Genomic DNA, 18,495 nt, shown 5'->3' with positions numbered 1-18,495 from the left:
AGATCAAATATGCAGTGCACCTCATAATCCGGTGCGCCCTATGAAAAAATGGGTAATACGGTTAAATCAATCTAATCTATCACCAGTTTCACCCAAATCGATATTTATTACTTAACCTTGACCTGCTCAGTGGCCTAGTGGTTAGAGTGTCCGCCCTGAGATCGGTAGGTTGTGAGTTCAAACCCCCCGGCCGAGTCATACCAAAGACTATAAAAATGGGAGCCATTACCTCCCTGCTTGGCACTCGGCATCAAGGGTTGGAATTGTTGGAAAGGTGGTGACACGGCGGTCAGGACGCTCTGGACTGCGCGGCGTCCTCGCAACACTCGGCGAACTTCTTGGCCGCCCTGCGGGCGAAGTGCACGTCGCCGCGGGCCTTGGTGACGGCGGCGTACTCGTGCGACTTGAGCTTGCCGTAGTAGTCTGAGAACTTGTTGTAGAGGATGGAGATGGGCATGCCGTTGAGGATGATGCCGAAGGAGATGCACGCGAAGGCGAAGATGCGGCCCAGGTTGGTCTCTGGGAGCATGTCGCCGTATCCCACCGTGGAAATGCTCACCTGAGGCATGAAGGAGATGTCAGTGAGCGGGGCAGCGACGTTGGCGTAGCGGTCAAAGTCAACTCACAGACGCCCACCACCAGGCGAGCGGCATGGAGGTGAAGTTGGTGTTGGGAACGTCGTGCTCCACCGTGTACACCATGGCTGAAAACACAAAGATCCCCATGCCGATGAAGAGCAACAAACAGCCCACCTAAACAAAAACACACGTGAGTTAATGACGTCCATTTAAAACTGGCAGATCTTTTCCACAGCGTGTGACCTGCTGGTAGCACTGTCTCAGCGTGAAGCCGAACGCTCGAAGGCCTGTGGAGTGGCGAGCCAGCTTCAGGATCCTGAAGATTCGCATCAGACGCATGATCTTCAGAACCTGACCCACCTGCAGAGAGGAAGACGGCTGCTAGCATCAAACACTTGGGGGAAAATGGACAGAAGCAACTAGAATGTGAAGCATACTGCAATTAGTACAAAACCCAAAACCAGTGAAGTTGGCACGTTGTGTAAATCGTAAATAAAAACAAAATACATTTGGAAATCCTTTTCAACCTATATTCAATTGAATAAACTGCAAAGACAAGATACTGGTAAACGTTGTTATTTTTTGCAAATATTAGCTCATTTGCAATTTGATGCCTGCAACATGTTTCAAAAAAGCTGGCACAAGTGGCAAAAAAAAGACTGAGAAAGTTGAGGAATGCTCATCAAACACTTATTTGGAACATCCCACAGGTGAACAGGCTAATTGGGAACAGGTGGGTGCCATGATTGGGTATAAAAGCATCTTCCATGAAATGCTCAGTCATTCACAAACAAGGATGGGGCGAGGGTCACCACTTTGTGAACAAATTGTCAAACAGTTTAAGAACAACATTTCTCAACAAGCTATTGCAAGGAATTTAGGGATTTCACCATCTAAGGTTTGTAATATCATCAAAAGGTTCAGAGAACCTAGAGAAATCACTGCACGTAAGTGGCCATGCCCGTGACCTTCGATCCCTCAGGCGGTACTGCATCAAAAACTGAAATCAGTGTGTAAAGGATATCACCACATGGGCTCAGGAACACTTCAGAAAACCACTGTCAGTAATTACAGTTTGTCGCTACATCTGTAAGTGCAAGTTAAAACTCTACTATGCAAAGCGATAGCCATTTATCAACAACTCCCAGAAACGCCGCCGGCTTCGCTGGGCCCGAGCTCATCTAAGATGGACTGATGCAAAGAGTAAATGTGTTCTAGCGAGTCCACATTTCAAATTGTTTTTTGGAAACTAGTAGTAAAAGAGTGCGGGTACTAGACTGGCCTGCCTGTAGTCCAGACCTGTCTCTCATTGAAAATGTGTGGTGCATTATGAAGCCTAAAATACCACAACGTAGACCCCGGACTGTTGAACAACTTAAGCTGTACATCAAGCAAGAATGGGAAAGATTTCTACCTGAAACGCTTCAAAAATTGGTCTCCTCAGTTCCCAAACGTTTACTGAGTGTTGTTAAAAGGAAAGGCCATGTAACACAGTGGTAAAAATGCCCCTGTGCCAACTTTTTTGCAATGTGTTAATGATTATTTGCAAAAATATAAGTTTAGTTTTTCAGTTCGAACGTTAAGTATCTTGTCTTTGCAGTCTATTCAATTGAATATAAGTTGAAAAGGATTTGCAAATCATTGTATTCTGTTTTTATTTACCATTTACCCAACGTGCCAACTTCACTGGTTTCGGGTTTTGTACATTGACATACAATTGGGTGTGAGTTTTAGTAGGAAATAGCCACAAGTTTTTACCTTCCCAACACGCGTCATGGTCTCAATGTCTCCAGATTGCAGGTGTGCGTCCTCCTCGTCTAAAAACTCCAGGGCCATCTGCAGGTAGTGCGGCAGGATGGCGATCAGGTCGACAGAGTTCAGGACGCTACGTACGAAACATCGGATGTCGGGGGTGGACAGCAGGCGGAGGGCGTACTCCAAGGTGAAGAAGGTGATGCAGAAAGTCTCCACACATTCGCCGTGGGACTTTCCACTGAGCTGCCCCGATGGTGTCTAGAAGAAGAAAAGTACATTTTTCTTCCTGTTTTTGGTTCGAGTGATTGAGGAGTGATATTGTCAGGGTTTCCCAAGTCTAAGTGATTCTTGGTGACGGGCCAGACTGAGGTCCGACACCTCGCCCAAAGGTCAAGGGAGTCGCCTGGTGGTCAGGCCTTCAGCTGTTGGGTGCTCGAATCTGATTGAAGGTGCAGAGAAATCCCTGTGTGGTTCAAAGACTTGGAATATTCTTTCAGTTTTTCCAGAAATGCCGACATACGGAAAATCGCAATACCATGCCAGGGATTGGGATCCCACTGTCATTTGTGACAAACAGCAGGTTAGATCTACAGTTGGTTATGTTCGAGGTTAAGGTTGGGTTTAGTTTGCCGTAGGTATTTTTTGTTTAAAAATAAACACACCGTGTACTGCATCTCCTCCACTGTGTTCAACGTCATGGCAACCAGCGAAATCAGCACAAACATGGAGGACGCCACCGCTATCAGCTTGGCAGCAATGGAGGAGAAGGGCTTCTCCATCATGTTCCAGATTTTCCAGCGGGTGTGGCCAAAGACCATGTTGCGATACAAAGCCTCGTCCTCCTCCAACTCCACCATCTCCACCTGCAGGACACAGAAGACCATTACATGGCTCACAAGAGTTCTACCGCAATCCAGAACACTGAAGTTGGTCATTTCCTGTCTTCAACTAAGAAATGGAACTGAACCGCCGCTTGACGTCAGCGTTCCTCATTATGTTCAACGACAATCTTGTTACGATCAGCCATGTTTTAAATCTACTGTCCTCTGGAGGTCACATCTTGGAAGATTATGTCAGGTTCAAACACTGATGACATTTATTAAACAAGACTAGAAGCAAAGAATTAAACAGACAGAATTCAATTTGGCTCAATTTGAGGAGAAACGCTTGGCTATCTGTACCCTTGCACAGTGTCATTACGCTCTGCCAAAAGATTGCACGCCTCCCCCTTTATTTGGACTTTCTCTGACCACATGACAACAGCTGCTTCTAAGGGACGAGGTCGTAAACAGCCATAGCCTTTGGTTACAACAGTTCACAGAAAAGGTCGTAAAACAGTTAAAAAAGAGGTCGTCTGGAACTTGGGCAGATCCTGCCTTCTCTCCGCTTTGTAGTCCTTGGGTTGAAACAATATCTTTCTGTTGATTACAATACACGAAAGAAAACAGAACACCTTCATGTTGCTTCCCCCCTACACAGTGGAGTTTTACAAGCCTTCTTCTTGGTAGGTTTCAAAGACAGCTTTTGCTTCTCACCGGGCACTCAATGTAACACAAAGTTTTTGTGATAACTTAGAAACAATTATTCTAACAGATTACCAACCTGTTCTCGCTCTCCAGGACTGTTTCACTACCAAAGACTAGGCTACTAAGCACCTATGCTACACCAAGAGGTTTATTTCTGATGCCACCACATTCACACGACTTAATCACAACCCGGCCAAAGCAGAAGCTAATGGTCACAGATAAAGTCCACAGAGCTTTTATTCCATGTTGGGGAGAACATTTCCGAGATGGTTGCGATCCACAGAGCCTGTGACCGCGCATTTAAGCCATCATGGGCTACAAATCTCTGCTGCAGAGATCGAGTAGCTCCTTCAGCCACAAGACCGTTGCATCCAAAGTGTAGGAAGGAGCGCTACCACAAATTTTTTCCCCCCAAAGTCATGAGATTTTATAACACAGTTTGGGGCCAACACATCCATCGCGATTGACCACTCAGCAGGGCTCGAATTTAACCACGGGAACTGCGGCAAAAACCGCGACCGCCCTTGTGACTTGCCGTAATGCCCTAAAAAAAAATGTAACAACCGAAACATGCCATGACCACCCTTGACTTTTTACTTGTTAAATGAAGAGGGACGTAATGGTAAAATTATAATTCACGCTAAAATTCCAGACGGTTAGTAATACTGTCTAATTTTATAAGTAACATTTTAATTTATTAATGCATTTTAGGCAACACAAAGTCAGGTGCATGCGCACTAGCGTCGTTTGACTTGATAATCATGGCGGACAAGCTACACTGACTTCGCTCCGGAGATTTCCCCTTGGAGTAAACGGATCCAAGCGCTTGGTTTAACGTCGTTTTCCCTCGCTGCCCGTTGGCGTTTAAGAGCGCACTGCTGTGTTTGGATGGAGACAGGTGTGGACAATATTCGAGAAAAACGCAGTTGTCCCCATACTAAAAGTATACAGTGAAGGAGAAAACTATTTGATGTTGATTTTATTTTCTCAATACAGCGTTTATCAGCTGCTGTGACAGAGTTAATGAGGTGAGGAAACATGCAGCAGGCGATGTGTCGTGAATGTTGTCACAACTGGTTTATAAAGTCTTTAGTTTGTTGACTGGGATGTTTACTCGTCCTTTATTTAACTGCAAACTGTATCAATGTTCAAATAGCATCAAGACTAGCTAAAATGTTTTGTCATCTCATCGAATTGAACAATGGCTGTGAAGATTGTGTATTCGATGTGAGAGGTGTCACTCTTTATTTATATTGGCCAAACTGTTGCACTGAACTACAAGGAGGCGTTGTTGGAGAAGAACAAAGCTTGTTTATTAGACTTCATGTTCATTAGCCAAACTGCTTTGAGTTTTATATTAATATCAAAAAGTAAATTTAAATTTCTTGTGTTTTTGTCATGTCACAAAGGTGTTACATTAAAAATCATTCATGTGACACATCATTTTGTTAGTTTTATTGTGTATAGTTAATATTAGGAAAAAAATAATGCATGATCTCATCAGTGCCCATCCCTCCCAAGGAATGATTAACAACCTCACCGCTTTCTAGACCGACAACAATGACAAGACCAACTAGGGTCATGCACAGGTTTTATAATTTTTATGATTTGTATTTTAGATTTTTGACTCTTTTCTTTCTGCGCTGTGGGTCATTTTTTTCTTCAATTCTCTCCATGTCTGGTACAGCACTGTATAATTGACCACAAAGCTGCTAGCATCTTGAGGCGGAGGACCTGTGGGATGAGAACATGTGGTTGAAAGTGTGCCAAGAAGTAGCCTTTTCTCCACACACCATCTGTCAAGACCAGCACTGATTTAGGTCAGACACGGTCAGCACGCAGATTGGGTAAAAACGACTAAAGAGTGCAGCAGGATTAGATTAGATGACATTTTGTAGTCACACAGAGTCTGCATAATTCAGAGTTTAATGTTCGGATGAAGTTCCATTTAAAATGGTTTTATTTTTGCTCAATTAGCAGTGCCATAGCTCACAGCGGTGTCTAGTTTCGTAGGGGCATACCCCGTCTCGTCCCCTTGGCCCTTAGATTTTATGACGTGTATTGATGAGAACCATCGTTAATATAATTTTTGGACATATGTAATTAGGGATAACTAACGAATTTGGTACTTTTATAACTACTGACTGAATATCGTCTGTTGTGCCAGGTAAACCACACACACGGTACCATATTTCGATACTTTTCTTACACCGGCTTGGCAGCCAAACAGGTGTGTTTGTAACACATTGCCTTTAGGTAATGTTGCAATTTTCCATGTCAACAAAGAAAGTGTCAGGTTCAAACACTAATGACATCTATTAAACAAGACAAGAGGCAAAGAATTAAACAGACAGAATTCAATTTGGACTCAATATATTGAGGAGAGTCGCCCGGACACTGTACTCTGGTACAATCTCCAGCACGCTCTGCCAAAAGATTGTGTATGCCTCCTTCTTTTATTTTGGACCCTCCCCGACCACATGGCCACGGCTGTTTCCAAAGGACTAAGGTCGCAAAAATTTCACAGAAAAGGTTGTAAACAATTCACAGAAAAGGTCAGTTCAAAAAGAGTTTGTAAAATATTTAAAAAAAGAGTTAGTCTGGAAATTGGGCAGATCCTGTCATCTCTCTGCTTTGAAGTCCTTGGGCCAGAACAACATCCTTCTGTTGATTACCATACATGAGAGAAAACCCCCTTACACAGTGGAGTTTTACGAGCCTTACTCTTGGTAGGCCTCAAAGACAGCCCCTGTCCTTTTGCCTGGAACTCATTTCAACAGTTTTTTGTGATAACTTACAAACAATTATTCTAACAGAAAGTATGCCTGATAGCAAGTGCTCAAAAGTAATGCTCCACTTTTCCAAAAATTAGCGAGATGCTAATTTGCATTGGATATGCTATATGCATGCTACTGATTAGCATTACTGATTTTATATGGAGATTTAATTTGGTAATGAAAACTACAACTTAGATGCACATTACAATCTAACAGCTCCGGTTTAATAAGTACAATACTTACAGTATAAACACTTAAACACACTAAGACTTAAAAGACAAGACTGGCACATTCAAATCAATGGCAAAGACTACTTCCTGGCTACGACAACACACCCAGGACAAACTGAACTTAATGCATACTTGCAAATGAAACCCAGAAGTGTAAGGAATCAAAATATGATAACTGGACAGCACAGTTATCAGCTCAGAGTTCAATGTTAAAAAGGGCATTAGCATTGATTGATTGAAACTTTTATTAGTATATTGCACAGTACAGTACATATTCCGTACAATTGACCACTAAATGGTAACACCCGAATAAGTTTTTCAACTTGTTTAAGTCGGGGTCCACGTTAATTCATGGTAAAATGAATGTGAAAGGTGCCCATCAATACCCGTAACGTAGCGTGATATTAAAAACACCCACCTCGGCCATCAACTGCTTCTGTATTTTCAGCTGCTCGTTCAGTTCGTCTTGTCTCTCCTCAAACGAGATGCGACAGCAGCGTTGGCTGTTCTTGATTCGGACACCCCAGTAGTTGATCTCCTCCAGGAAGTTGCGGGGGCAAAGTTCTTCTTTAATGCACAACACCCCAGTCCTGATTGAATGAAAAATCCCAGAGTTAAGGGTTTTTGATTTTTACTTTGTTCAGTCAAATTTGTTTTACCTATAAAAGTTAAAGATATTGTGGAAAATAGCGGGGGTCCCGGTCAAAGAAGAACTCATTACTGTGAACCATGTAGTCGTCACACAGGTCCAGCTTCTTACAGTGGTCAGTATACACGGCCAGGCGGCCAATCCGAGTTTTTGGATACCTGGCAGCTAACCTGTAGGGCAGACGGTACACCTGAAAAGAAGAAAGCAATAGAATACATTTTAAATATTTTCAGGTAAGGTAATTTTAACTCCTTGTCACATGCATTTTGATAGAACTGAAATATTTGAAGTATCTACTCCAGGGGTCACCAACGTGGTGCCCGCGGGCACCAGGTAGCCCGTAAGGACCAGATGAGTAGCACGCTGGCCTGTTCTAAAAATAGCTCAAATAGCAGCACTTACCAGTGAGCTGCCTCTATTTTTTAAATTTTATTTATTTACTAGCAAGCTGGTCTCGCTTTGCCCGACATTTTTAATTCTAAGAGAGACAAAACTCAAATAGAATTTGAAAATCCAAGAAAATATTTTAAAGACTAGGTCTTCACTTGTTTAAATAAATTCATTATTTTTTTTACTTTGCCTTTTATAACTTTCAGAAAGACAATTTTAGAGAAAAAATACAACCTTAAAAAGGATTTTAGGATTTTTAAACACATATACCTTTTTACCTTTTAAATTCCTTCCTCTTCTTTCCTGACAATTTAAATCAATGTGCAAGTAAATTTATTTTTTTTATTGTAAAGAATAATAAATACATTTTAATTTAATTCCTCATTTTAGCTTCTGTTTTTTCGACGAAGAATATTTGTGAAATATTTCTTCAAATTTATTATGATTAAAATTATTCTGGCAAAACTAGAAAATCTGTAGAATCAAATTTAAATCTTATTTCAAAGTCTTTTGAATTTCTTTTAAAATTTTTGTTCTGGAAAATCTAGAAGAAATAATGATTTGTCTTTGTTAGAAATATATCTTGGTCCAATTTGTTATATATTCTAACAAAGTGCAGATTGGATTTTAACCTATTTAAAACATGTCATCAAAATTCTAAAATTAATCTTAGTCAGGAAAAATGACTAATGATGTTCCATAAATTTTATTTTTTCAAGAAGATTCGAATTAGCTAGTTTTTCTCTTCTTTTTTTCGGTTGAATTTTGAATTTTAAAGAGTCGAAATTGAAGTTAAACTATGTTTCAACATTTTATTGTCATCTTTTTAGTGTTTTCTCCTCTTTTAAACCGTTCAATTAAGTGTAAATATCATTAATTATTAATAATAACATAGTTAAAGGTAATTTGAGCAAATTGGCTATTTTCGGCAATTTATTTAAGTGTGTATCAAACTGGTAGCCCTTCGCATTAATCACTACCCAAGAAGTAGCTCTTGGTTTCAAAAAGGTTGGTGACCCCTGATGTATAAACTATCAGACTGCGTGGTCGGTAGTAGTGGGTTTCAGTAGGCCTTTAATATACTTTACTCAGTTAGTATTTCCCATTGAAGAAAAATCTTGATATGGTTTGTATCTTAATTTTAACAAACAAAAACCAGGAAGTCAATGATAATTTGTCAGGAAAGGTACTTTTGTCTCCCCTCTTGTTTATATCGTAGACATGTGTCAGAGCACATAACAGGACAAAAATGATCCATCCATCCATGTTTTACCACTTGTCTCTCTCGGGATTGCGGGGGGTGCTGGAGCCTATTCCAGCTGCACTCAGGCGGAAGGCGGGGTACACCCCGGACAAGTCACCACCTCATCGCAGGGCTAACAGAGACAACATTCACACACCAGGGCCAATTTAGTGTTGCCAATCAACCTATCCCCAGGTGCATGTCTTTGGAGGTGGAAGGAAGCTGGGGAATCCGGAGAAAACAGTTGAAGTGAACAATAGTTGAAGTCTTAGATTTACATTTTTTCACGATTGTAACTATTTCCTCCTGTGTCACATTACTGAGGAACATGGAGTTGGGATTTCGCTCTATGGTATCATTATAGTCCTCAATTGGAACTAGGTCTGGAATCCTTTCTTCCAATTTTGGTCCAATATTTACAAAATAATTATTGAAGCTTTCAACTACTTCCTTTATGTTGTCATTTTTTTTAATTTTCATCTAAGTATCGAGGGTAGTCCCTCTTAGTTCCATTTTTAATAATGCTATTGAGGATGCCCCATGTTGCTCTCATATTATTTTTGTTCCTGTCCAATAATTCACTGTAATATTCTTTTCTACATGATCGTAGTATGTCTGTTAACTTGTTTTTATACTTTTTGTACTTAATTTCTGCCTCTATAGTTCTTTGTGCTATAAATGTTCTATATAGTGTATTCTTCTTCTTACAAGCATTTTTTAATCCTTTTGTCATCCATGGTTGATTATTCTTTCTCTGCTTGTTACTGAGTTGTATCCATGGACAATGTTTGTCATAAAGTATTATGAACTTGTTTAAGAAATGTTCATTTGCTTCATCAACCTCTTTTTCATTGTACACATTGTCCCAATCTTGCTTTTGTAGTTCAATTTTGAAGGCAGTCATCCTCTTCTCTGTGCGCAGTCTTCGAAATGTCCTTTTGTCTTCCATGTTCTTCTTGTAGTTTCCATCATATATTGTAAAAACTGGCAGATGATCACTAACGTCGCTTATAAGTAGACCACTTGTAGTGTTATTATCAAAATCATTGGTAAAAATATTATCAATAAGCGTGGCACAGTGTCCTGTGATTCTGCTTGGCTTTGTGATTTTAGGATATAGACTGATGCTGTACATTGTATCAATGAAGTCATCAATAGACTTTTGCTTGTTGGGGTTCAATAAGTCAATATTAAAGTCACCACATAAGAACATTATTCTTTGACCATTGTCCATGTAAGTTGCCTTGATCCATTCTTCAAATGTTTCTATACTTGACTTAGGTGATCTATATATACAACTGATGAATATGTTTTTGCTTTTTTCCTGACATATTTCAATGGTTATACATTCTAAGATATTATCTATGGCAAATGACATGTTTTTTTACCACTTTGTAGTTCAGGTTCTTCATCACGTACACAGCTACTCCTCCTCCATTTTTGTTGGTTCTGTTGATGTAGTTTAGTTCATATCCCTCCAGATCAAAATCTATTCGTTTTTTATCATCAATCCATGTTTCTGTGACAGCAATCACTTTGAAGGGTTCGTTGATGTGTTCCAAAAAGTTCTTAATGTTGTTGTAATTTGCATACAAGCTTCTACTATTAAAATGAATAATTGACAATTTGTTATCACATTCAATGTTGCTATTATATTGATCATCTGTATAATAAAAACAACTATTACTGATTTGGGAGAAAAAATTTGTATCTGCATCTATATCATTTTCCAAATCCTGGTTTTTGTGATCTTTGTTGCAGAAATTTTTTAGTTCCATATTTTCTTGTTCAACAAACTTTGATGTTGTTTCAATAATCTCTATAAGTGTAGGTGGATGCAATCCTGAATCTAGGTCCTCTTGTTTAGTCGTCCCTTGGAACATAGTAGTGCCGATGATGAATTTAGGTGCTTGTACCATATGTCCCGACAAGAAATCTGCGTTCAAAGAACTCCGGTTTATTAGTGATTCCCAGAGCCAAAAAAAAAGTCTGCGGGCTATAGAGCGTTTTCTATTCGGGCTCCAATACTATGGAATGCCCTCCCGGTAAAAGTTAGAGATGCTACCTCAGTAGAAGCATTTAAGTCCCATCTTAAAACTCATTTGTATACTCTAGCCTTTAAATAGACCCCCTTTTTAGACCAGTTGATCTGCCGTTTCTTTTCTTCTCTCCTCTGCTCCCCTCTTCCTTGGAGGGGGAGTTACACAGGTCCGGTGGCCATGGATGAAGTGCTGGCTGTCCACAGTCGGGACCCGGAGTGGACCGCTAGCCTGTGCATCGGTTGGGGACATCTCTGCGCTGCTGACCCGTCTCCGCTCGGGACGGTTTCCTGCTGGCCCCACTATGGACTGGACTCTCGCTGATGTGTTGGATCCACTGTGGACTGGACTTTCACAATATTATGTCAGACCCACTCGACATCCATGGCTTTCGGTCTCCCCTAGAGGGGGGGGGGGGGGGGTTACCCACATATGCGGTCCTCTCCAAGGTTTCTCATAGTCATTCACATCGACGTCCCACTGGGGTGAGTTTTTCCCTTGCCCGTATGTGGGCTCTGTACCGAGGATGTCGTTGTGGCTTGTGCAGCCCTTTGAGACACTTGTGATTTAGGGCTATATAAATAAACATTGATTGATTGATTGATTGATTGGATCTATTTCATTGCATAGTATCTGGTTTTTGCAGGAAGATCTCAGCCCCTTGTGTACTCCTTTTGCTGCACAACAGCCATCTTAGCTTGGTTGACCACCACTTTTCCCCCCCACTTAAGGTAAGAAGTCACGTGTCGGAATACAAGCAATAGTAACACTGATCAGGACAATCTAGACTGAACCATCCTAAAGTTGTTGAGTTTGAGTTAATTTCGAACATGCAAGCATACAACATGATACATCACAAATTCCAGTTTCTCTTTTCAACATGTTCGAAAAGGAGTAGGAAGAAGCAGAGCTTATTTAATCCTACCCCTTTTCTTTTACATAACAGTTGCTAAAACTTTTGTTCACTTCCTGTTCTCAATTTATTCACAATATACTCCATAAGTAATCACAATAATGTTTCAGGTTCTCCATCACGTACACGGCTACTCCTCCATTTTTGTTGGTTCTATTGATGTAGTTTAGTTCATATCCTTCCAGATCAAAATCTATTCCTTTTTTTATCATCAATCCATGTTTCTGTGACAGCAATCACTTTGAAGGGTTCGTTGTGTTACAAAAAGTTCTTAATGTTGTTATAGTTTGCATACAAGCTTCTGCTATTAAAATTAATAGACAATTTATTATCACATTTAATGTTGCTATTATATTGTTCATCTGTATAATAAAAACAATTACTAATGTTTTTATCTGGACTTATATCATTTTCCAAATCCTGGTTTTTGTGATCTTTGTTGCAGACATTTTTTAGTTCCATATTTTCTTGTTCAACACTCTTTGATGTTGTTTCAATAATCTCTATAAGTGTAGGTGGATGCAATCCTGAATCTAGGTCCTCTTGTTTAGTCATCCCTTGGAACATAGTAATGTTGAAGATGTAAGTGGTAAGAAACTTACGCTTCCACCAACATTGATGTTTAGTGTGAAGTGCTTTGCAGGAGACAGTAGCATGCGAGTTAAGGATGCATCTTCTTCCTCTTCGTCATCCTCGGCATAAAGATCATACATGTCTGTGCCTAAGTCCTTTACAAAAAAGAGAAAAAAAGACAGGCAACTGACAGCTAAAAATAAACACTCCCACAAGCAAAATAAGCCAACTTGAAATACAAATAATCTAAAAGTAAATAAAAAGTCTGACCTGCATAGAATTCCATGGCTTCACAAAAATCTTTGTGAGATCCAAAAAGTCATCCAGTTCTCTAAAGGTCGCAGTGTGGCTGCCGTGCTTGTAGCCTGGGAATAAACTCCTGCTGCGAGCTCTCAGGTGTTGCAACATGCTTGAAGGCTGTCAAACTACCAAACTCACAATTGGTATATAGCAGGTAAGGCCAGTTCCCTAAATAAGAGCAAAAAGTTGTTTTGCATTTGCATAACATCAGCATTCCAATCATGGCAGACACAAAAGGACCATGACAAGCAGTATTTCTGATTGCTGCAGATGATCTGGGTGCTTTAGATGGTATTATCCTTTCTTAATCCCTGCCCCCCTACTTATACCGTCACTCTACTTGACATATCCAGTTGACTGGGACTGCATGAGGTGCCTAATATGGAATTTTAATATACTACACATAAAAACAATGGACCTTAAATTGACACACTGCAAAAACTGAAATCTAAGATTAAATATCACAAATAAGGGTGATATTTGCTTATTTTCTGTCTGATAAGATAATTCTTCTCACTAAGCAGATTTTATGTTAGTGTTTTACTTGTTTTAAGGGTTTTGGTCCTAAATGATCTCAGTAAGATATTACAGCTTGTTGCTGAGATTTTATGACCTATATTGAGTAAAACATGCTTGAAACTAGAATATCAACCGTTGCAAAGCTGTGTCATCAACACTCACAAGTATAAAACTACTTTTTTAAAGTAATTTCTGATTTCAAGCATGAACAAAAAAAAATCCTGACTTTGACACAATTGTGTCTCAATTAAAACCGATGACAGCCAAATGGACTTTGCTGTTTTATTTTCAATGAAACAATAGAAAATATGTACTCATATAGTAGTACTGTTATTAGTGAGAATATACTTATTTTAATGTATTTTTTGGTTCATTGAGGTTAGCTAATTTTACTTGTTTTGGAAAGTCTTGACATGCCAAATTCTTGTTCTATTGGCAGATAATTTTGCTTAGTTCAAATAAAATACCCCAAATTTTTGTATTTCTTTTTTTCTTGTTTTTGAACACTGACTTTTTGCAGTGCACAAATTCAATACAGGTCTATATTTTTCATTTACAGCTCAAAAGCCAAGGAGCTTTGTGGTTATGCAAAGATGAAAACCGATACAGGAAACTACAGACTGTGGCAAAGAATACAACACAAAGTAAAGTTTCACTACATGGTCAAGGCTCAGGGAAAAAATTGATACCACAAAAATTTCAAGGTCATACAATTTTATTGAACGCTGAATTCCCTTGAACTCTAAAAAAAAAAAAAAAAGGGTATTCAGATGACGTGACTGATGTACCAAAAGTTGATGTATTTTCTCTGACTAGACTCATTTTGCATTGTTATAGCAGATGTAACAGATAGACATTAACAATTAAATTTACCGTTTGAGCTCATAAACACTTAACAAAAAAGGCGATAGCTTTCAAAACCCTGAAATAGCATCCAAAGAGCCCAGTTCGAAGTTAAAGGAGCCATATGTAATAATTTCATGTCGAGTCATCATTGAATGGCCCTGATAGATCAAAAGGCATTAATAAATCATGTTCTTTTCAAATACCTAACTGATAATGGTAGTTCAGCCAGGATATGCTAATTTCAAAATTAGATTTACAGCCCCGAAATCTTTTCATTTCGATGTCACGCCCTCCACAGTTTGACCAATTAGAAAGTTTGAGTGTCACATCCAAGTTGCCAGTTACGCACTGGCATCTTAGTCTGGCTACTACCACTGGTAAAGTTACTAAACATGTCAGACCTTAGTAAATTTAAAAGGCGTCGTTACGATTCTCAACTTATTTATGACAAAGTCAGGAACAAAACTAGGATTTGCATCGGGGATGCCTTCGAAAGACGGAGACGATTGAAGGCGGAGAAGATTTTTTTCCTCTGACGCCAAACTTGCTAATTTCCTCCTTGATAAGAAAACGTAAATGCCTTACTTGCCTATTACCTGTACCGTATTTTTCGGACTATAAGTCGTTCTGGAGTATAAGTCGCACCGGCCGAAAATGCATAATAAAGAAGGAAAAAAACACAAGTCGCACTGGAGTATAAGTCGCATTTTTGGGGGAAATTTATTTGATAAAACCCAACACCAAGAATAGACATTTGAAAGGCAATTTAAAATAAATAAATAGTGAACAGGCTGAATAAGTGTACGTTATATGAGGCATAAATAACCAACTGAGAACGTGCCTGGTATGTTAACGTAACATATTATGGTAAGTCATTCAAATAACTATAACATATAGAACATGCTATACGTTTAACAATCTGTCACTCCTAATCGCTGAATCCCATGAAATCTTATACGTCTAGTCTCTTACGTGAATGAGCTAAATATTTGATATTTTACGGTAATGTGTTAATTTCACACAAGTCGCACCCTCGTCCAAACTATGAAAAAAAACTGCGACTTATAGTCCGAAAAATACGGTAATAAATGGAAGTGGACATTTCATATGTAAACTATATTGTCCAATACAGTCTATGATCTTGTCTAACAAAGCTAGTATGTTCATGCAACAAATCCTTAATGTGATGGTGCTTAGCTCCTAGTAGTGTATTGCTTAGCATGCTAGCCCGGTCAATGACTCATCGACAGAGGCTAACGGGGGAAATATATGCCCGTTAGCATGTATGTCGATGTGTATTCGAACTGACAGGGCAAAATATATTTGACAAATAAAACTTGTGGATATAGGTAGTGTCAGTGCCTATTTCGTCCACAATATGCTGATACGCTGAGGAGAAATGGGTTCCAACATTAGCAAGGCAATGTGAAACATGGAGACAGCCAAATCACACGATAAAATAATTAGTGTTTGCATATTGTGGACTACATGTACCAAGTTATATGGAAATCTGAAACAGTAGCCTATAGGCATACCTTGGTAAATGTCTCTTTAGTTTTGGGCGTACATTAGGCTGCTAAGGATGCTCTTATTTTCACCAGTATAAGCATTGCTAGTGTTGGTTATAGTTCGTTTTAGTCTTTGTTTTCCCATAGTACTGACAATACCCATATGATTGCCATTTGTTGTGATATTGTACGCAGGCATGACGTACTTCTTCCTGAAAATAGCCCAATTTCTGTGCAAAATGTGTAGGTAAGGGATTTGTTATTGACAAAACACTTGTCTATTGAGCGATTATGGTCCCAGCACCTCTACCCCTAGTAAGAGGCAGGGATAGTTTGAAGTTCCTTGGAGTAGTCCAGTCGATCGAGCTGGATTCGGCTGCGTATCTAGCAACCTCAGGGAGAGGGGGAAGGGACTACAGAATTTTGACTGTGATTGCAGTACCATTTCTGGACTGCTTTTTTACATTATGGCTCTTTTAATACTCCATCGTATTTTGCATTGTGTCCCATACATTTGTGTCATGTAGCCATATATACAATCCCCAGCAAAAAAATAGGAAATCACCAGACTTGGATGTTCTTTCAGTTGTTTAATTTTGTAAAAAAGAAGGCAGATGTCAGACATGACAAAACTACAGTTGGTCATTTCAAATGGCAACTTTCTGGCTTTAGGACATGAAAAGAAACCAAGAAAATACTTTGTGGTAGTCTGTACAGTTCCATTTTGATTTCAAGCAAAAAATTAAAATATGGAACCACAGAAATCTGAGAATTTTTTTTGGAAGCACCCTAAAAGTTAATTTCTAAAGCTAATACTTGCATATGATTAACTTTGTTCATTAGTCTGGATTTAAAAAAAGGAGTGTTCATGTGTAAGAGAGCTGTTGTGCCAGGTGAATTAACATGAATCATGGCTTCAACACGAGAGATGTGAACTGAAACAAAGGAGGATTATAAAACTAAGTTAAATCATTATGCAATGTTGCAATAGCTTGGATAGTTGTAAAAGGCAAGGAAAACTAAGCAATAGGTCTTGAAAGCAGAAAATGCACAGCAAAATAGAAAAACAAATGGGCGGAAACAGGAGTCACCGTCTGTGACCAAAGTTTGAGAAAGTCAAAAGGAAATTATTTAAATACAGAAACGTTAAACGCAGTCAACAACTAAACGGAAAAACCAAGGCAAAGCAATGGTGCACCATGCGCATTTAGTTATTACTTGCAAATCTGCACTGGGCAAGATGGTGGAACTTTTGTTTGGTGACTTTCCAATTAGATTTTTGAAGACTGCCTGAAGAAAACATGTACATTTCCAGACATTGATGATATGGAGCTGCATGTCAGGTAATGGAACTGGGGAGATGGCTGACATAGCTTTAATAAATGCAAAAGTTCACTGACATTTTGGACACTTATTTCATCTATCAAAAAGGATGTTTGGGGATGAGCTCATTTTTCAAAATAATGCATCCTGCCATGAAACAAAAACTGTATACATTTTTTTTGAAGAAAAATACATGCTCAATGTCCCGTCCTGCAAATAGTCTGGATCTCAATCCAAATTAAAAAATTTTGACGGAAATTGAAGAAAATGGTCCATGACAACACTCAAAGCTGCGAAGCTGATCTGTCGACAGCAATCAGAGAAAGATTGATGAAGAGTACAGTTTGTCACTCATTAAGTCCAGGCCTCAGACACTGCAAGCAATTATAAAAGCCAGAGGTGGTGCAACGAAGTGTTGTAATTTTTTTCATAATTCAATATTTGTTTCTTCAGAAATTGTGTGATTCCATAAATTTCTTCACTCCGCTTGATCTAAAAGTGAAAACGTCACTACCACAGTTTAGATTTCTTTTAGTGTTTCTTAAAACCAGAAAGTTTTTTTTCTACAAAAATCAATCAACTGAATGAACATCCTCCAAGTATGGGGATTACATTTTTTTATTTTATTTAAAAAGGGTTGTACAATTGTAAATGTAATTTGTCCTTACAACTTTGTACAAATGGCGGTATCCATCATAATGCCCTCACATATTAAGAGTTTGATGATTTACTAAAAATTGGCATAAGTTCAAACCCAGAAAACAGCGTATGCAAAAAAAAAAATTAAGTATGCAGGCACACTAAGTACATTTGTTTTGTTCGGAATTATTTGCAGATAAGAGACCATGCTCCCTTAAAAATGCACAAATCATATTGAATTTAGCCATGTGCCTGAGATCAGCACGCTCCGCCCAATCAAGATTCAGTATGAGGTGCAGCAATCGAAAGGGTTGAAATTGCGATAAAATGCTCTGGGCTCCGAAAACTGCACACAAGCTTAAATAAAAAAATGGAGATTCAGAAAAGGTTACAAAGATGATGATTTACATGGCCAAAACAGACGTGAGCATTGGAAATAAAAGTAATGCTGCACCCTGTTTGAAAAAAAGAAAGTCACTGTAATGATACTCTAAACTTCAGAAGGGGTCGGTTGTATTTGGTTTGAAATATTTCAAATTTAAACATGCCAGCAATATCACAAAGGATACAAAAGAGTTTGACTCTTGTTTGATGACTAAATTTATGATTATAACTAGAGATGTCCGATAATGGCTTTTTTGCGATATCCGATTTTCCGATATTGTCCAACTCTTAATTACCGATTGC

General features: G+C 39.0%; 1 protein-coding gene across 1 annotated transcript; it reads right to left on the bottom strand.

The window, feature by feature from the left end:
- Nucleotides 1-284: 284 nt before the first annotated feature.
- Nucleotides 285-13,227, bottom strand: kcnv2a (potassium channel, subfamily V, member 2a). The gene is given in 10 exon segments (XM_062032075.1): nt 285-559; nt 627-752; nt 822-938; nt 2,337-2,591; nt 2,996-3,196; nt 7,285-7,456; nt 7,526-7,554; nt 7,556-7,705; nt 12,703-12,828; nt 12,944-13,227. Coding segments are annotated over 10 exon segments (1,584 nt in total). The 5' UTR covers nt 13,082-13,227; the 3' UTR covers nt 285-289.
- Between the last annotated feature and the right edge of the window lie 5,268 nt (nt 13,228-18,495).

The sequence above is a fragment of the Entelurus aequoreus genome, linkage group LG21 (genome assembly GCF_033978785.1).
Source record: "Entelurus aequoreus isolate RoL-2023_Sb linkage group LG21, RoL_Eaeq_v1.1, whole genome shotgun sequence".
NCBI lineage: Eukaryota > Metazoa > Chordata > Actinopteri > Syngnathiformes > Syngnathidae > Entelurus > Entelurus aequoreus.
Note: the sequence above shows the minus strand (reverse complement) of the source record. Positions and strands in the feature narration are given on the sequence as shown.